The sequence below is a fragment of the Leuciscus leuciscus genome (assembly GCF_965113295.1).
Source record: "Leuciscus leuciscus genome assembly, chromosome: 19".
Taxonomy (NCBI): Eukaryota; Metazoa; Chordata; class Actinopteri; order Cypriniformes; family Leuciscidae; genus Leuciscus; species Leuciscus leuciscus.
Genome location: NC_138743.1, coordinates 7,095,154 through 7,114,973, shown reverse-complemented (window position 1 = coordinate 7,114,973; position 19,820 = coordinate 7,095,154). Strand labels below are relative to the sequence as shown.

The window sequence follows — 19,820 nt, the reverse complement described above, 5'->3', positions numbered from 1 at the left end:
AACACTTATAATCATCCTGTATAAAAGATTTAAAGTTTTTGCATTCTTGCTGAAAACCTTGTATTTACAGGAATTGCTGTTTTATCGTTAATACCTACTTTTTGGTGGTTTAGTGACAACGTCAAAATCAAAAATTCGCCACTGGTTGCCTCAAGATTTTCCTATGGACAGTCCCCATGAAATCAAAATGGAAGTTTTTTGGCTTTTAGTATGAATATGCTAGTCTCAGTGTAGACAAAATTCACATTTAGAAGATATAAGTGTTCAAAACTTACAGTCTCTTACTTCTGTCAGTGGTAAGTTCTGTCAGTGTTGTTCACTGAGCTAAGAATTTATTTCAGAAATCGGGTCACCTTACTTTAACGTACAAATTCCATTCAAACGGTTTCATTTATTTTTTATTTATTAAAAAAATAATTGTAATTTACTGATCATTTATGCCATTGCGTATGAATGCATGCTGAGACAAGACCACACTGACACTCAGCAGCACATAGATCAGACAGAGGTTTACAGAGGCACATATAAGAAGTGTCAGCCATTTTACAGCCTAAAGTTGTAGTGTACAAACTTTATTCCTATCCTCCATAGTGCACTACTTTCTACCCATAATGCATAATCTTATCTTTAGTATACAACGATCTAACGTTTTACATTATTGGTAATATTAAGATCTTCCTGAACAAAAGACCCAGATTTCATTCATATTAAATATATTTATTCTGGCTCTCAGAGCATTGTTCTGGTCTACGTTGGCATGATGGCATCCACTACAATGAGTGTGGATTCATACAGCTAGTTTAGGGAGTCCAGTGTGGAATTGAACAGCAAACATGCAAGATTTCCCTACCCTGCCGCAAAGAGGACACAGTATGAATGCATGCTGAGATAAGACCACACTTCCAGTCGGCAGCACATACATCAGATAGGTTTACAGAGGCACATTCATTCCAATATATACCCAGTTACAATGAAGAGTTCGTGTGAATTGCACAGCTGAATAAAAAGATTCCATTTTGTTCTGCTGAAACCATCAGCGTTTCATTTATGAATGAATCTGCGGATGGATAAAGTAGTGAAAAAAATAATATACATTTTCATAAGTGTCATTTTAAAGACAAAAGCCCTCAGAATCAGTTTTTTTAAGAGAGACATGCATGCCTCACTTTTAGCTAGTAAATATTGTTAAAAAATAGCTATTAAATAAAATAGCTATTTATAGCTTTCATGAATTTGAATTATGATTGTTTGTGGTTCATGAAATTCTAATACTAAATTGCATAATGTTCAATACTCATTCCGCAGATAGAGAAATCAATAAATACTTGGAGAAAAAAAAATAAAAAATTCCGCAGGCGTCCCCAAGATCCTCTTCTATAACAGAGTATTAAGAATGATAAAACAAATATTTGCATTAAGGCAAAATACATTCTATACACCATTTTTTACACCCAAATATACAGAAAATTGGCTAAATGCAGCAAACACACAGCCTTAGTGGAAGCTAGCGTTGTCCTTAATATCATTCTTTTGACATGTTTATACTCCAAAACATCTCAGACTTAAGTGAACTTTGGCTTAATGACGGAGTGCATTTGTGCGTTTTTTCTGGTGCATTGTGGGAAGATTACAGACATTGAGTGAAGGCAGACTGGGTGTGTGGCTCTCAAGAGGAACTGAGTCCGGAGTCCGACTCCCCGTTGTTCTCCTGGGATTTCCCTGCGCACGGAATGGAGCAGCAGGGAATACTGTAGGAGGAGCAGGCACACGTTTGGATCACGTCCTTGAGAGCAACCTGTTCCTCTACGTTGAAAATGTTTGACTGCTCGAGCTTGTCGTCGCAGATTCTGTAATTAAAAAGAAAGACCAAATCATTATTTTATCTGTAGGTCAATCTGATGGAGGATCGTCATCAAACAAGGAAAGAGCTAGAACAAGTTTCATTAAAGGATTAGTTCACCCAAAAATGAAAATGATCCCATAATTTACTCACCCTCAAGTCATCCTAAGTGTATATGACTTTCTTTGTTCAGCCAAATACAATTAGAGTTATATAAAAAAATATCCTGGCTGTTCTCAGCTTTATTATGGGAGTGAATAGAGCCTGAGATTTTGAAGACCGAAAAAGTGAATCCATTCATCATAAAAGTGCTAGACACGGCTCCAGGGGGTTAATAAAGGCCTTCTGAAGCCAAGCGAAGGGTTTTAGTGAGAAAAATATCCACAATTATAGCTTTATAAACTGTAATCACTAGCTTCCGGTAACGTTGGTGTGTGCGTTCACGAGAGAGTCGAAAGTGGACAACTCTCGTGGTTCAAACAAGTAGAGCTGGGCAACAAACTCAAGCTCCTCCCACATTTCTCTTTAAAAATTCTCATATCAGAGCGGTGTTTAGTTTTGCTCTATCCTCTGCGCTTCCGCTTTTGTCAATACGTCATGCGTCACTCTTCAACCGGAACTCGACTCGCGTAAGGCTGTTACCAGAAGTTTTAAATATGGAAATATATTTTTTTTCAGAAGGCCTTCGTTAACCCACTGGAGTCGTATGGATTACTTTTATGATGGATGGATGCGCTTTTATGGGCTTTAAAATCTCAGGCTCTATTCACTCCAATTATAAAGTTTTGAAGAGCCAGGATATTTTTTTATATAACGCCAATTGTGTTCGGCTGAAAGAAGAAAGTCATAATCACCTATGATGGCTTGAGGGTGAGTGAATTAAGGGATCATTTTGTGGGGTGAACTAACACTTTAAAAAAAGAATGAGGTGAAGCGGATCATACAAAGGTTCTGAACAAAAGCAAAAAAAATAAAAATTAATTATGATAAGCATGTCCACATGTTTGCCACAATCATCACAACACCATGCCTTTAGTTTCTGCTGAAGACCTTAGAGTAGACAGAATATTTAATTAGACGCAAATGAAAACGAAGATGTGAGCGTTACAAGCACAGTCTGTGAAGTTAAATATTACAAATATGTCTTTCAAAACAATTCTGTGGGAAAAAACCTTCAGAAAACATGGACAATTATGATCTAGGACAGTGAGACATGTTAAACAGACTGTGCTTGTTGACACATTTTCATCCATATTAAATTCAAGTCAACTTCAAATCAGAAGTTCATAATTCATAATCATAATTCCAAATCAGAATTGATTCAGGCCAAATGGATGCCTCTATATGTGTGCATTTCTTTTTCATATTGACTTTAAATGTGGTGTCTGCTCTCACGAAGGTAAAAAAAATGCCACAAATAAAACACATTCTCTTTCAGAATAAATAAAAATAACAACAGTCAGCCTAAAAATCCAACCAATCCTGCTTGTGTGAAACACGTTCACATTTCATAGTCCAAAAACAAGACATTCAATAAATGTTCCATCACCAACGTAAGAAACTTGGAAAGCATGATATAATTTAGGTGATTTTCATGGAAACTGGGACAACTTCTATATTTTATAAGTGAGAGGCATATTTATGTTCTCTACCATCATGATGTCAGATGATATATGTGTATTTAAGAACATTATGCATACTGGTGGGCCCATTTCCGTTGTCTCTTGGAAGACTTATGTTTATGTTTTTCTATCATGCCTTAATCAAGATACTCAGTCAAGCTTGTTTGAGAACAAAAGCCATCCATCTATTCATTTATACATTCATTCATTCTTCAATGATTAAGTCATTGAGGTCCACAGAGGTCCATTCATGCACTGTGGCTAGTACTGAAAAAAAATCCACAGTGAAAATAAAACAAATGCACATCTGCACTGTAATTTGGGTTCTGGGAAGAAAACTAGGTCACCCATATAAAGAGGAAGTCTCAAATGCTCAGATTGATATAACAGGCAGCTGAACCTTCACCCAGTGCTGAATAATTTGGAAAAAAAGCCACTCAAAAATCACAACTCTACAGTTTTACTGCTTCACATCTTTGCTGTAAAACACTACGGTTTCTCTTGGTGCTAGTCTGTGAGCATGATCTGTCAGGCAGCAGCCAATTGCCAATAAAAAACAAACACAACCGGGAAACAGAAGACATTACGGGTATCAGAGGAAGTTGAGGCATTGGGATTTGGCACCAAGCATTCATGTATTCTGAAAAAAGAGGCAAATGACCATAAAATGATGTGAGAAATATTCAAAAAGGGAAAGGAAAGACATGGAAAGAGTCAATACTGCATATAAATATCTGGTTTAGGGGTAGGGTTAGTGTAGGGGTATGTATATGTGTGTGTGCGCGTGTGTATATATATGTGTGTGCCATTAATATTATATATATATATATATATATATATATATATATATATATATATATATATATATATATACACACACATACATATATATATACACACACACACACACACACGTGTACATATTATATATATATATATATATATATATAAATAAATAAAAAATGCAATAAAAATAATTAACACTAAATAAATGACAAACTAAAACTAAAGAAAATCATACAGGTTTGGAATGAACAGAAGTACACGAAGAGAGAAGTTTAGATTTTTTGGGTGAACTATAAAAAATTTAATAAAAAAAAAGGATTCAGTTTCTCTGAGCAGCTCTTTAGGGGTTTTACTGCATTGGAGAAGGAACAAAAATACAGAACAAATATCAGCTGAACTGTCAGAAACTGCAAAAAAAAACGGCAAGTACAGCATGTTATGTAAGACCTCAACATCTGTAATTGTACGGTGGAAGTGCGTCCTGTAAAACCTAGCTGTTTTTGAAGAATACATTTTAAAACTAAATTTTTTAGTGTGTGTGTGTGGGTGTAAAGATATACCATCATTGATATATCATCATAGTATATAGATATATCATCATTGATTAGTTTAACCTTTACCCAGAATAAAACACAGTTGCACTTAGACATGTGCTGATATGCCTGAACTATCAGGGAACAGCCATAATCCACTGTCATTTCCACAGAAATTCGCATACAGGCTGACATGGGCATTAATGGTGTTGAAAGAGTAAACATGGAAACAAATTTACTATGACAACATCACCTCTTGTTGGCTGATGCATTATGCATCTAGTTGATGATTACTCTTTCAACATTGTCTCCACAATGTAGTATTTTATTATTTTCCCTATACACGGCAAGATTCCATTTACAAGCCATTTTGCCTGTCCATTCCAAACCAGATGTGACAAAATCAGTCAAAATTCACAGCCAATCAGAAGATTGTGTGGGCGGAGTCTTTCTGGCAAGTGCACTCAACGTGCAATGACATGGATAAGAACATAATAAAATTCATAAATATTACAGCTAGTTAGGACAAAAACTCTGGTTTACCGCTTGTTGCAGCACGTCTGGTTAGGTCATAGTGCTGTGAATGTTAGTTTATGTTTCCTGCACCAAAAATACCATTTTCCACCCTTACGGCCGTTTCACACCGCAAGCTTGAGCTTCGCGTCAGCGTAACTACATCGTCACTGCAGTTGCAGACGTGCGAGAGTATTCACACTGGAAGCATTTGTACAGCCTCACAGCAGCGGCTCCAAGGCTACATATAAGTGAGCATTTCTTTACAAAGACAACTAGCCTATACATTTGTTTTTAGAAGTTGGTCATTTATAAACTTGATGGTCTTGAAAGTTCGTTTTAGTCATACTTCGATATGTTTACAATACAGCAAACTCTGCGAAAAAAAACAAAAAAAACAAACAACGCACACTCGGGTTTGATGTGGGTAGTGCTAGCCTATATACCTGTCTGTATTTACATAAACTATAAGAAAGTTTATACATCATATTTTCTGGCTAGTATACTTTAGTTTTTTTTATAATACACCATACTTTCACCCAAACTGAATAATTAAAAACAAGTTTAAATGGGTAAATCTTCTATAAATATTTTTGATTCTTCATTTTCTTTTCTGACATAGCCTAACACACTAGACATGCTTATTCTGTGCATTTAGGGCACTTTTTGTGTGAATTCATATTTATTTTATCCATCAAAAGTGTGCTTTCAACTTTAATTGAGCTTGAGTAGCGCTGCACCGAAACCCCCACTACACTGCTGCTCATGCTTCCGGTGTGAAACGGCCATTAGAATTAAACCAGCTGCTATTGCTACTGTACCTATGACTTTTATGTGTAAATCATCTCTAACTATCTGATTTGCTTTTCACATGTGAATGAGTAACAATATGTAATCAATATGACATGCCACATATTTGGACGGGAGAGGGAAAAATTTTAGTGCAAGTAAACATAGTTCATCAATATGCTCAGTCCTGCTGTTTGATTACCATGTAAGGAACCAAAGACAAATCATGGCCCACCTGTCATATATGAGGCCATCAATTCCCTGGTCCCTCAACTTCATCCTGTTCTCATGGTCGTTGTTATAGTCGCCCCAGCAGAAGACCACTAGTCCTTTGGACTGAGCCTCTCTGATGAACTCCATGTTCCTCAAGAGCTCATCAGCGTGGGCGCTGATCCCCTGTGAGCACATTCAAAAGCTATTTAAGCAAGTTGTTTAGTCTTTGTGATGAAATTTGACATGGCACCAATTTAAAGAAAACAAAATAGCCACATTCCTCTTGCAGTTTAAACAAAACTCACAGAAGCGGAAAAACATGATTAGATCTCTTTTCACTTAAAAGTTCAATACATTTTATTACCCTGCCAAACTGGGCGTCTCGCCATGCTATTTCATAACTATGTTCTGAAGTATCAACAGCTGTGCTATTGCACCATCTGGCTGTGTGCGTTCTCTCACCAGTATGTTCTCACTCTGGGCAAAACTCATGGCGATCTTAGTGCTCTGACAGCGGATGTCCATGAGTTCAGGGTAGAGGTCTGTCACTCCTTGGGTCAGAAATAGGATGGGATATTTGTTCTGCTTTTTCCTCACCCTGATGAAGAGAACAGAAATTATTGCAACTTAAACACAACATGTAATCAGGATTGACTATTTACTTTCTTAATAAATGTCCCTGAACTTATTGTGCAACTAACAAGAAATACATTGTTGGTTTATTTTGTGTTTAAATTGGCTGCCCTACAGTCTTAAAAATAAAGTTTCTTTATTGGTTTCTATATGGTGCCATAACATCCATGCAACCTTTTAATTGCACAAAAGATTCGTTATAGTTGAAAAGGTTTTTTTGGATTATTAAAATGATGTCTTTACATTAAGAAAAAAATGGTTCTTTTAAGAAAAGTTCACTGAAAGGTTCTTTGGAGAACCCAAAATGATTCTATGGCATCACTCCGGAAAACATGAACTAACAATGAATAATACTTCTAATCTTAATTCATGTTAATCTCAGCATTTACAAAAAAAAAAAAATAAGATCAACCATGGTATCTGGTAACATTAGTTAATGCAGTGTGAACTAACATGAATATGAACATTTTTATTAACTAACATTAAAAAGGTTAATAAATGCTGTAAAAATATATTTCTCCTTGTTAGTTTATATTTATCAATGCATTAACTAATGTTAACAAATGAGACTGTAAATGTTTCCGTAAAAATATATCTATTTTTCCTAATCAGTGCATCATCATCATCAAAACATGCACGTGAACTAGGCCTCTTACATCGTGCAAACATCAGGATCAAAGCATGAGAAGACTATCCTCCTTTTGCCGGCGTTCTGCAGCACGCATGTGAGAATGATGTCCAAGAACTGATTCATGTTGAAGTAGGTGGAGAGTTTTGCATCCCAGGAGCCATCCTGTTTGGAGGAACAGATATGATGAGGGTGTTTTCTTTCTCCGTTAACAAAGAGATCAAACCATCACATATTGCGTGAGGAAACACAAACCTTAAACTGACAGATCCACTTCAGCTCAATGTTGAATCCCACATGTTCTGGAACAGAATGGAATATCTGGAACATGATGTCAAATGAGAAGAGAAGTTAACCAACCAGGACGGGTGGGCGATATAAACAAATATTTATCACAATGTTCTAAAATAATGTTCTAGTAAAAAGAGTTGCTCCAAAAAATTATAAAAATAAAGACAATAATAATAATAAATATAATAATAAATAAATAAATAAATAAATAAATAAATATAAAATGGGCTAACACATTAACATGAAAAGAAAAGATCAAGCTGTCACACCTGTGAAAGTGAAGGGAAAGGCTGGTGCTCATATATATACTCCTCTTCATCTTGCAAGTCTAGACAAAACACCACAAAAGCAATCATTTTTATCTATTCAACAGTTAACTGTTTATTCAGCTCAATACAGCTAAACAGAGGCCTGTGTTTGTCAAGTATTTTTAAAGCTATTAGCATTAAAAATAAAACACTTATTTACAGAAAACTAAGTATTTGAACCTTTTTCTTAAAGTGCTTATTAATAAACTATCCTATGTATTGCAAATTATGCAATAAAATTATCAGAAAACACTTCTCTTTTATGGGCAACCACATCCTATATGAACTAATGATAAGTGAAATAGGGATAAAACATCGTTTAACAATCTGAGAGTTCATGATAGATCTGTCTTGAAAGATTTATATGTTATCGCTAAAAGTCTTTCACTATGGTACCTGGTACCTGACTGTTATATAATGATCAGGTATTGTTAAATATGATAACTGATCATATTGCACTTTTGTGACATGAATTAATGGGGCAATTGTACCTTTGTCGTCATCAACTTCCATGGCAGTTGTATGGGCCACCTGAAAAAGACAAACACATTCATATCATACTCATCAATATCAGCATGGAGATAATTGCATTTCATTGTTCAAACAAGGCAAAAGAATCTGAAATAAGTCTTACTTTTAAAAGCTGAAGTTGATCAAACGTAAGATCCTTGACGGGAACTTCGAACAACACCAATGAATTATTGTCATTTTTCTAAAAAAGGACACAAAAAAATGTAAAAAGTTGAAGAAGAGATCTTTCTTTCTTATGATTTGCAATTTAAATCCGTGTTTACGACTGTTCATGTAAAATAATTCAGTCAGAGTGAAATCAAAAGCTGTACTGAAGGACACAATGGGAGTCGTTCAAATTATACAAGTAATCTCTCACTGCACAAAGTGAGTCAAACGCCATTGTTACCTTTTTAGTAGAAATACAGCAGGTGAGGTCGTGGTACACGATAGGAACTAAATCTTTAGACAGATGAACATCAAACTCTACATAAGCTGCTCCCTGTGATGAAAACAGAACAGATATGCTTTAGCCTTTCATATTATTTAACAAAACTTTATGCATTTTGGTACAGTTGCAGTCTTTATTTACACTCACATGGTTGGCTGCACTTAGAAATGAGACAATTGTGTTTTCTCTGATCTTGTGATGCCTGAAATACAAGATCGACATATGTACTTTTTCATGGTTTGTTTATGCAGCAAAATCAGGTGAGCTTATTGTGGTTTCTTGACACCTCGTCAACACTTAATCCAAGAGGACAGGCTCAGGACTCTTGTAGCACAACAACCACACTTTTGTTACTCACTTGGCAGCATGTGTGCTCCCCGCTCCTCTGTGTCCAACATGCAAAGCGCTCCTTTTCTTCCAGTATTTGGCAAAAGACTGACTCATGTCACACTGAGGGCCTGGGATAGGACGCGTCACCAGGTAATCCACTGACATTGCATCAAGAACAAAAAGCATTTACTTTACTTAATGTGTTCACTTCAGTAAAGTCAACACTTAATGGTTCAACTTTAGCACATCAATAAATGACTGGCATATAATCACATTATCTAGCTACTAAGCAACAATTCAAGCAGGGCGGATCTTGCCAACATGACTATATTTGCTGTCTGTGAAATGTTTTACAGAGGAAAATGTTGTGTGCAAGCAGCGAAAGAACATGTCTCATCATGGGCAACAGGAATGTACATTAGTTTTATGGTGTAAAACAAATGAGACCAGACAAAATAACACCAGTGCAGTGTGGTACAGATTATACCTCTGACTTTTCCAATAGTCTGTCTACCGTTTCGGCTCATGATGGGCAGGGTGACCACACCCAAATCTTTGCCGCTCTCCACAAAAGAGGACGACAAGAGGCATGACGTGCCCACGTAGCCTGGATGGGAATCGCCCTGAACCACAGCCTCACTCAAGTCCTCCTAAACCACAAAGACAGGACAGAATAGCCATGATTCACTAAGAGGATCCATGCAGAATGTATGTCAATCAATTAAAAAAGCATAAAAATGATTTCTGATATAGTTGTGGTCATAATCTTTATATGAAGCAACACCAAAGACCATCGTTCACGCACCTCAAAGAACTCAAAGGTGAGCTCTAGGTTGTCAGGGTCCATGGTGTGAATGCTGTATTCTGTCCACTTGGAGGGTACCAGGGAGTATCCACATTCTGGCTGAGAATGACGAGACTTACATTCGACATCACTGATCATACTGGTCTCCAGTGTGGTGATCATCTCATGCCATGATGAAGGGCTATCCTCTGCTTCTTCCTCAATGCCTTCCAGCATCAGCTTCAATCTAAAACAGCCATTAATTGGGTAAATTATATTTTAGCATGTTCTCGAAAAGTGAAATCATACATCAAAACAGTATAATGTGTAGTCAAAAAGACAAATAAATGAGAAAGTGACATACAAGTAAAAAAAAAAAAAAAAAGCTATGCGAAATCGGTTCAGACTGAACGGATTTCCAGAAATTAGATTTGAATAGGATTTCAAACCACATATGAATGTATGTGATTTGTAAAAAAAAAAAAAATGCCGTTCACACATGCTAAATAGGATCGGAATCCAATCGGATATGCACAAAAATCGGATTTGGACTGACAGTCTGAACAAGGCTTAAATGTTCCTGAGCTAATTTGTAGGGTTAAATATGTGTTCTGTCTTCTGTGAAGGATGTTACCTGAAGCGTGACTTCTTAAATTTATTCTTGGTAATAGATACTGGAGGTTTCACGGAGTAATGAAGCCGGAGACGAATTTCTGTCTGGCACGTCAACCACCCAGAGTCCACACATTCAACGCCATCTGTACATAAAACAAATTTTATTTGCATGTTATAATAAGATATAAAAATTTGGTTTGAATTTGAGTGTGGGTGCATTCAAACTGTTTAAGTAATTTAAATGGCCAAACTTACTATGGACTCCAAAGTGTCCATCGTCAATCATGAGCTCTGGTTCTGTGAGACAAGAATACGAAATTAATATGGAAGGTCAAACACTCATGCTACAAAAGATAGTCACCAGTACAGAGTAAACAGACACCAACACACTTGCTAGTGCCGACATGAGACATTCATTTCCTGGTTTAATTCTTAAACAATCAAAATGTAAAGATAAAATAAGTCTTTAGTTTGCTCTGTACTGGAGCTCTACACACTTGTAGCCTATATTCTATACAAGCAAAACTGGGCATGTTAAAATTTAAGAAGAACACTAGAGATTATTAACTGGTTAAATGTATCTTAATTAAATAATATAAAAAGTTAAATAATAAAAATAAAAAATGCAGAATTTAACAAGAATTACCATGCAAGCAAATTGTTTTTGTGGCAACACAAGCACAAAGAAGTGGTGAAATCTGGAGCAAACAGTTGCATGATTAAAATGATAGATCCTGCCTAGCAAAAACTAAAAAACATAAATAAAAATAGTATAGATGCCCTTAAAATGTATTGTTTTGAATAGTTTGTTAAATGCATGTGCTAAATGTGTGTTGTGCACACAAATAAAGGAACGCTAAATGTGTGTGTGTATTAAAATAGTTTTTTAATCATTTTAAGTGTAAAAACGAACTCAAAATGATTAATGCAATTGCTTAAAAAACGAAGAATAGATAAGGTGCACGCAACAAAAGCAAAAAAAAAAAAAAAAGCATTGCTAATAAACCCAGGAATGCGCCAGCGGAAACAGCTTTGCTCTGTTTGTCTAAGACGGGTAATAGCCCACTAGATATTATGGTTGCTAATAATTGATACATTAGGTTCCCTTAAGTGGCTTTTATTGACATTACATCTGTCCATGACAAAATAACACTGAAATCAACATTTAAGACAACATGAAATAAATGCATTATTTTCTTTAGAACATGCAACATGCATGATTCATGCACAACAAGACCACCCAGGAAGAAATGTTGTGTTTAAATGACATCTAATAGCCGTCCAAACACAGCCCTGACATCTAGGCTAAAACAAGGCAAAATTTGGGCTGTCAGTGAAAATTTACCAGACGTCTAACTATAGCCCAAAAATAGACTAGTCATCAATTAGATAACATGTCAAAGAAATGAAACCAAACACCTTGTAATCACTGTTGACTTTAAGTTAAGTTATTCTGTAAAAACGACGATATTCATAACCAAATTCAAGGTTATTTTGGCTAGAAGTGGGTTACTCCTAGCTGGACTACATCGGGTCTATAGTTAACCTAGACGGTGAAATGACGGCTATTGCTTGCTGGGAAGGGTATTAAGAGGGTTATTTACTTCCTAAATAAATGTCGCTGGTTTTATTGTGCATGATTCATTGATGCATTGTCTAAAGAAAATAATGCAGGCAGGGAAAAATTATTTTAACTAACAACAATCAGATCACTTTAAGTTCCAGTAATGTTCTGAGAGATACAAGTCCCAAATCACATTACTTTCCACTAGATTCAATAACTTGGAAATTCATTATATTACAAATATGAAATGTGTTGGGAATATTTCTTGTTGTCTTTAAAAAGTTGAAGTCAACATGTATTGATAATGTACGCTTATAGTTAAAGGGGACAAACTGATCTGAATGTGATAAGCATGAAGGATGGAGTCTAGGGGTTCATAATAGACACGTGCACTATTCTGGGATCAGATACCTGAGGGACTCAATGAGCGTGGCATCTGATGGGTCTCCCATCTATTGACTATGACTTGACATGGACCACCATCGTTCTGTAATTCCAAATGGGGGTTAAGATTATGGACAGATTTTGGAAAAACAAAGCCCACTTTGGCCATTCAAACCAAAGTTTCACTCCTGAAAAAAGAACATGAGGCATATTCACCACTTTCTTGCCAGCCAGCCAGTTGGTTGACATCTGGAAAGTGGACCAATTAGTCAGAAGAAACAAATTGGCATTTTTTAGTGTTTAACTACAGATAAACAGGTTATTTATACGTTAAAAAATGCTTTGAAAATCCCTGTACTTATCATTTAGCTTAAAGCTGCCGTCGGCAAGTCTGGCAGATTGGGTCGATTAGCCAAAATGTTGAATGTTTACAACTCTCATGCCCCTCCCCACTACCAGCGAGCACCCTCCCATCGAGGTCGTGCTCGTCAGTGCGTCACTGTGCGTGTGTACCTGATTTTCTGTGAACGCGTCCGTCTCTTCAGCATCGATCAACACCATGGACTCGGAGGTAGCCAGCCCTGGCTAATCTATCCATAGATAGCAATAACCGAGGAATTGGAAGCTTGTTAATAGATTTTCTCTCCGCCATCACGCTTCATGCAATCTCTAGGCGAACTTCAGGCGTGGCGTGTGCATGTGATATTAACTTGCGCGAGTGAGGGGGATCTGTGGCGTGTGCACGACCTGTGATTGACAGTCAGATATCACACCCCCCTGCGCTGATTGGACCTGATGAAGCGGGAGCGCTGGATTTTTGCAAAACAAATAACACGCTCCAGGTGGAGTTAGAAGCTCTGGGTTTTTTCTAAAACCAGCTTATTTATGTTGTTCTGTCGGATTATAGTGTCGATTACACTGAATATGATCAAAAAAATTTTGCCGACGGCAGCTTTAAAACGTTATTTAACAAGATTAGTTTTCCTCTAATAGTTTGCTGATACGCTTAACTATGAGAAAATGGTTCTAAATTCTTAAATCTTGTTCTTGTTAATTCTGCTTCTAAATTTTAAAAGAATATGTCTGGCTGTGAGATAGTTGATGTGTAAATATTATGTATGAGAGACACAGCATGTTAGGAGAAGCTCGCAGGAAATCTGCAGCCACTGTTCCAGAAACTTCATTCTCCAGGAAAAAAAACAAAACCTAAACTACCAAGAACTGAGTCAAGGTCAGCTAAAAGAGATTAACAGCTGTGATGAGAAAATCTTGGAAACCCAGCCCACACACAGAAGAATTTCAAACTCTTAAAACTACACTCTTAAAGTACCCTAAGAATTAATGATGAATAAAAGAAAGCCCTTATTCCACATGTGTAATAACTCTCTAAAGAGAATCTGCAGTCATACATGCATAGTAAAACAGTTGAATATAATCATCATGAATATCACAAAACTTTAAACAACATCAGTAGATACTGCATAGATTATGATGAGTCTTTAAGAAAGATAAAAAAAGATGTTCTAAACAACATCTATAAATACATAAAGCTGAGACTGGTCTTTAAAGGTGTTGGGAAATCAATTCACCATCAGGCCTTTAAAGATTGTTTATGCCTTATATCATGTTTGTTTACTAGTAAAAGAAGATCTCACCTTAGATTCAAAAAAGAATCCCTTGAAATAGCGATATTTGGTTTCACGCCCTCTAGGAACCTGAACGGTAGTACTCCACAGGGTGCTGGGGTGAGACGAGACAAGCAAAACACAGAAGATAAATATGTGTGTCAAGGGTAACTGTGATTGTTCTGAAAGACAAACGTAAGATGGCATTGCATGTACCCATCCTCGTCCGCTGGCTGTAGGGGCACGGCATTTTGATGAAACCAGCTGCCCAGGGTTTCACAACTGCCAACCACTGCTATCACCTCACCTGACACAGAAAAAAAGACAAAATACTTTATTATTTCTCTCCTGTGTGGTAAGCGAAGTTATGTGTCTCCAGGCGATATAATGGTATTTTCAGAGAGGCTTCCTATAGCATGCTAGCTTTGAAAGCATAAGGTCCCACCCTCCCTTAAGAGCGTCTACAAATCCGCCACTCCTTCAAAACACATGAACGAGTACAGCTAGGGAGCAAACAAGAGCGTCAGCATGAACTCGTTGTTTTGGTTCAGGAGGACCTGTAAAAAGCAGCTACTGTTTGTGGGGCTCTTTGACTGATTTCTGTCTATCTCTTTATAGCTTGAAACGCGCTGATGACGTGTAATATCTGTGTCAAGTCAAGTCAAGTATATTTGTATAGCGCCCTTTCACAATACAGATTGTATCAAAGCAGCTTCACAGTATTAAATTAAAATAATACAACAAGGTTTGTTTCTAGTGGAATTTATTGATTGATAAAATAAAATTAAATATCCCCAAAATATCCCCAACTGAGCAAGCCAAAGGCAACAGTGGCAAGGAACCTGCTGTGTGAGCAGGTGTGCGGAGGTATGAAAATACACATGTTGACAGGCATGAAGGACCGAATGCAACTGGATGAATGTTTTATGGTCCTACGCCTTCCACAGACAATATATAAGAAGAGAAGAGACTTTCAACCACCATTAAAAAAATATTTCTGGAACAAATCGCCTACCCTGCCTATAAGTATCATATGTCAACACTGGAAAAATCTCACAACAAAGACAATAAATAAATACAAATACATGTGGACGTGGTCAATATGAACTTAATAAGAAACACACTTATTAACAAAACATTTCTGTATTACTATTATACCAAATGATTACATTATGCACTAATGTAAATGTAGTAAAAAGATTGCTAATCCATCTCAAAGTTAATATTGACTGAAGACCACTTAATATTAACTAAACATTACTTTATTATTCTCACATATAATTGGTTATGCTTTATGCTTTATAATAACATTTTATTTAAAACGAAAACAAAACATGGGCAGCTTGTTGTACTTCTCATTTGAAAGTCATTTTGGATAAATGAAAATGAATGCATACGCAGTAAATGTAAAACATTATACATTTCCTTATTATCATTGACACATTATTAAATGATTTAATGCTTTACATAGTTACAACCATAAAACACTGTAAAACTGGTTGGATTAAAAGAGACCATGTACAACGGACTAGGGACAGCATGTCTTCCTTTGTGGAAATACTTGTGTCATCAAGTTCAAACTCAAAAATCTATGATTAAAGTATCATGTTGTAACTTATGTTTGCCTTTAATCTAAATGACCTCAAAATTATTCAAACAGCAAAACAAAACATTAAAACATTAGCTTTAGACGGGATATTAGACACGTGTTCAGCAACTGAACAAACGTGTACAGAATTTTAATTAGACCACATTGATTTTTTTAGAGATTACAGTGCAGCTTTAACTTGATCATATCATGTAAGTGGCCAAAAGGAAACCTTATTCCACAGTTGCACTTCAATATAATTATTGTTACTTTTACTTTTTATTAAAAGTTGCGTCCTTGTTACACATAGTCACCATAGTAATTACTATAAATTAAGCATAACTACATGCAAGTAAATGTATAATTGCACTGTAACAGACACCTTAAAATAAAGTGTAACCAAAGTTGTACACTGTGTTATACTCTTTTATTGAATTATTTCTCTTACCTTGTCGTGCTGTGGTCCCTCTCACAGTCAGAGTCACACTAGAGCTGTCCATGACTGACACACAGGCAAATGGAGAGGAGAACGAAGAGACCTAAAACACAGAGGGAAAGAAAAAACACATGTTTCCCAATGCAAAACAAATCTAAGCTGTGTTAACAGCATCAGTTGATCTAGACTTCCTATGTGTTGTAATACCTGACTGCAGAACTGCAGTGCACAATCTGCTCCTGGTTCTTTAAGATCCCATTACATTAACGTTATACGTTGCATCAACGGAAACATAACTGCCCCTGATCACAATATAAGAAAATGAATTCTATGTCAGATCCTTGAATGTAAAAAACGGTCTTAAGAGAGTTGAACAACCGGTTTAAACACATGCGATGAAACTCAACTGGTTTAGTAGAGGAAGCACACGGTCACAATCACACACAAATCATGTAATGTTAGAGGAAACAGACGATCTGAACCGGCTGAAGCCGGTTACTGTCGGTGACAACAACACCCGGTCTCCGATCCAAGGGTGTTGCTCAAACACAGTAAGCTGCTTACATAGACAACATTGTTCCGTTCAAACCGGTTCTAACCACGCGTCTAAAATGCTATCTAGATAGGGAGCCCAGTGAGGTTTTGAGACGCTCACTGTTTACTGCGCGAAAACGTGCAAGTTTTCCGTAAAACGAAATGTATACCGTGCATTCGGTGTCGAGTCCGGCAATTATAAAGTCATTCAAAACATAATAAAGTAACAAGTTACCTGAGTTTAAAGATAACAATTCATCCTTTTGTACGGCTGTACCGAGAAACGTCAATCCCGCGCTGACGTGCCCATGTTATGTTTAGCGTTTACATGCACGCGGATCTGAGAGCCCGGGTAATGCGACACTGTTGACTGTGTAGTAGACCATTTCTTAAAATAACTTTATCGAGGTGTCAGGGTTAAAATTATAACGTCTCTCAATTATGAGTATGTGTACTTGTTTAAACAGAAACAAAAAAATTTACAGGTTAAAATAGCGTTGAGAAGGTGACTTTGTTATAGGAAATGAGAATGAGGGAGGGCTTGTTGTCTGTCTATTGCTTGACGCGGACAACTGACTCCTCCTCTTTGCGTTTTCTGAACGCATATGATTGGTGGAAGAAGTGACTGACGTTTGATAGGCGAGTTTAACTCACTGACCCTTGTTGGGTGGAGTTCATCGACACAAACTGATATGGTTACGATGCAGTATACAGTAAATTAATAAATTGACTTTTTTATTTTTACCCTTTAGCTGAGCAGAAGTTTAGCTTAAAAAAAAAAAAAAAACATAATCTAGATCCGCGTAGAGACTGTATATAGAGTCATTACTCATTTTAGGATTTGTTTATATTGAGATTAAACTCTCTGTACATTTTGTGCATTATCAAGTAGCCTATGTTTATTTATACCTTGTTCCAAAAAAGTTTATTGTCTATTTTATAATTGTATTGCTGTTTTGCACTAGCCTACTTCTGTTTCATCCATCATTAAACTTGGAAACTTGGATACTTCTATCAGTCTGAACAGAAGTCAAAGGTCTTCTTAACAGGAAAGAATTTCCATATTGAGGCTAATAGATTAATTTCATGGCTGGTGAGCCGATAAATGAATGGAGCAGATAAACTTAACGGCCTACTCGAATAAACAAGCCAAGCAATGTTTTTAATGACAATTTAATAGTATATGCATGTTAAATTTAAAAGGTTAGAAAGGACAGATGAACTGTTGCTATAAAATGAGAATAACAGACACATTGATTTATCTCATGGCCTGTCTTTCAATGGAACTGGTTGCATAATGAGGTTCCTCAGCAAGACAGAACATGTTGCATAACAGAGGTCAGACAGGCACACGCATGTTTAAAAAAAAAAAAAAATTAGGGGGAAATAGTGATAGAGAGAGTAGGAAAGTTCAGAACAGCATGACCCGGATTCATGCAATGCAGAGATAAACCATATCTTCAGTCATAAATTAATTTAGCTTAGTCCTTGATTTCTTTATGAGGGATGTTTGCTGCCCCCGGTAGCTCTTCCTGTTGCTGTATGAGCCATTGAGAGGTAAAATACAATTGTTCTTTTGAAATGAAGGCTATTGCTCCCAGAATGGTGAATGCTGCATTTGTATTTGGCAGTGCTTAGCACAACTGAATGGATGAGACTGCAGGATTATAAATATTTAATGAGTCAGTCTTTCTCTCTATTTACCCCGTATTCACCCACCATTTGCTGTTGTCTGTGGATAAGATAATAGAGAGATCATGAATAAGGTGTGTCTCTAGAACTCCTTTTAGGTGGTGAATAAGTACAGTGTTAATTCCACAACACCCCTTGTACGCAATTTGTACAAGTTACTATTTTTCTTGCTTGTATTTTCAAGGAAGAAGAGGAAGCGAGAACACTGCACAACTTCTCATTAGCTGATTTGTGTGCTGGTGGGTTAATGAATGCTGAGTTTTGCACATAACATTTCAGGAATGCCCTGAAAAATGCTGGGAAATGATTAAGGGTTTTTCTAAATCTAAACGTCTTTTCACACAAAACAAAGAAACGTTCATAAAACTTTGGTCATTAAGACCTTAAGACATTTTTTTTGCCCTCTTCAAATAGTTGTAAAAAAATATATCTAAATACATAATTAATTCCCTCTTTAAATTTGAACTATAATATTAATATGATTATTTTTTTATTTCATACATGTTTTTATATGATTTTTTCCTATTTTAAATATGCAGTGCATGATCTGTTTCTTATTTTGGTAATTATAGGAAATTATAGGAGATTTTTCAAGGAAATAGAAATGATTTGTGTTATGTACACAGTTCAAAAGTTTGGGGTCAATAAATTGATCAACATTGACACAGTAAAGAAATCATTTATAATATTACAGGAGATTTCTATTTCACATAAATGTTTCTTTTGAACTTTCTATTCACCAAAGAAACCTGGAAAAGAAATGTTCACGCTTTCTGCAAAAATGTTAAGCAACTGTTTTCAACATTGATAATATTAAGAAAGCAGCAAATCAGAATGATTGTGACACTGAAGACTGGAGAAATGATGCTGAAAATTCAGCTTTACATCACAGGAATAAATTACAGTATAAAAATATATATTCATTACTGTTTTTACTGTATTTTTAGCAAATAAATGCAGCTTTGGTGAGCAGAGGAGACTTTCAAAAACAAATCTATCTGAACTCAAACTTTTGATAGTGTAAACCTAAGCATCTATGCATAAACATTCTTTAATCACACACATTTAATCACACAAGTGTGGAGGTTGTGGTTTTTGTACAATGAAAAACTTTAAATCAGAGACATGTAAAAGATTTCAGATTAGCTTCC

At 36.1% G+C, this 19,820-nt stretch overlaps 1 protein-coding gene across 2 annotated transcripts; it reads right to left on the bottom strand.

The window, feature by feature from the left end:
• Positions 1-380: 380 nt before the first annotated feature.
• Positions 381-17,518, bottom strand: gpcpd1 (glycerophosphocholine phosphodiesterase 1). Of its 2 annotated transcripts, none has more exons than XM_082148604.1 (20): positions 17,213-17,518; positions 16,456-16,546; positions 14,636-14,726; positions 14,450-14,534; positions 12,822-12,897; positions 11,102-11,143; positions 10,866-10,989; positions 10,253-10,478; positions 9,935-10,097; positions 9,476-9,605; positions 9,265-9,319; positions 9,076-9,168; positions 8,791-8,868; positions 8,648-8,687; positions 8,118-8,176; positions 7,813-7,878; positions 7,586-7,722; positions 6,759-6,894; positions 6,319-6,479; positions 381-1,847 (listed from the first exon to the last, which is right to left on the bottom strand). In XM_082148604.1, the coding sequence occupies exons 2-20, from the start codon at positions 16,505-16,507 to the stop codon at positions 1,667-1,669; spliced, it is 1,995 nt and encodes a 664-aa protein (XP_082004730.1). In that variant the 5' UTR covers positions 16,508-16,546; positions 17,213-17,518; the 3' UTR covers positions 381-1,666. The 2 variants fall into 2 exon arrangements, with proteins under 2 accessions (XP_082004730.1, XP_082004731.1); XM_082148605.1 differs by lacking the exon at positions 17,213-17,518 and adding an exon at positions 16,651-16,717.
• Between the last annotated feature and the right edge of the window lie 2,302 nt (positions 17,519-19,820).

Coding starts and splice junctions, on each gene's coding strand:
- gpcpd1 (XM_082148604.1), bottom strand. CDS start 16,507: ATGGACAGCTCTAGTGTGACTCTGACTGTGAGAGGGACCACAGCACGA. Junction 12,898..14,449: donor GATTCTTTTTTGAATCTAAG/GTGAGATCTTCT, acceptor TTGGAATTACAG/AACGATGGTGGTCCATGTCA. Junction 10,479..10,865: donor TTTAAGAAGTCACGCTTCAG/GTAACATCCTTC, acceptor TGGCTGTTTTAG/ATTGAAGCTGATGCTGGAAG.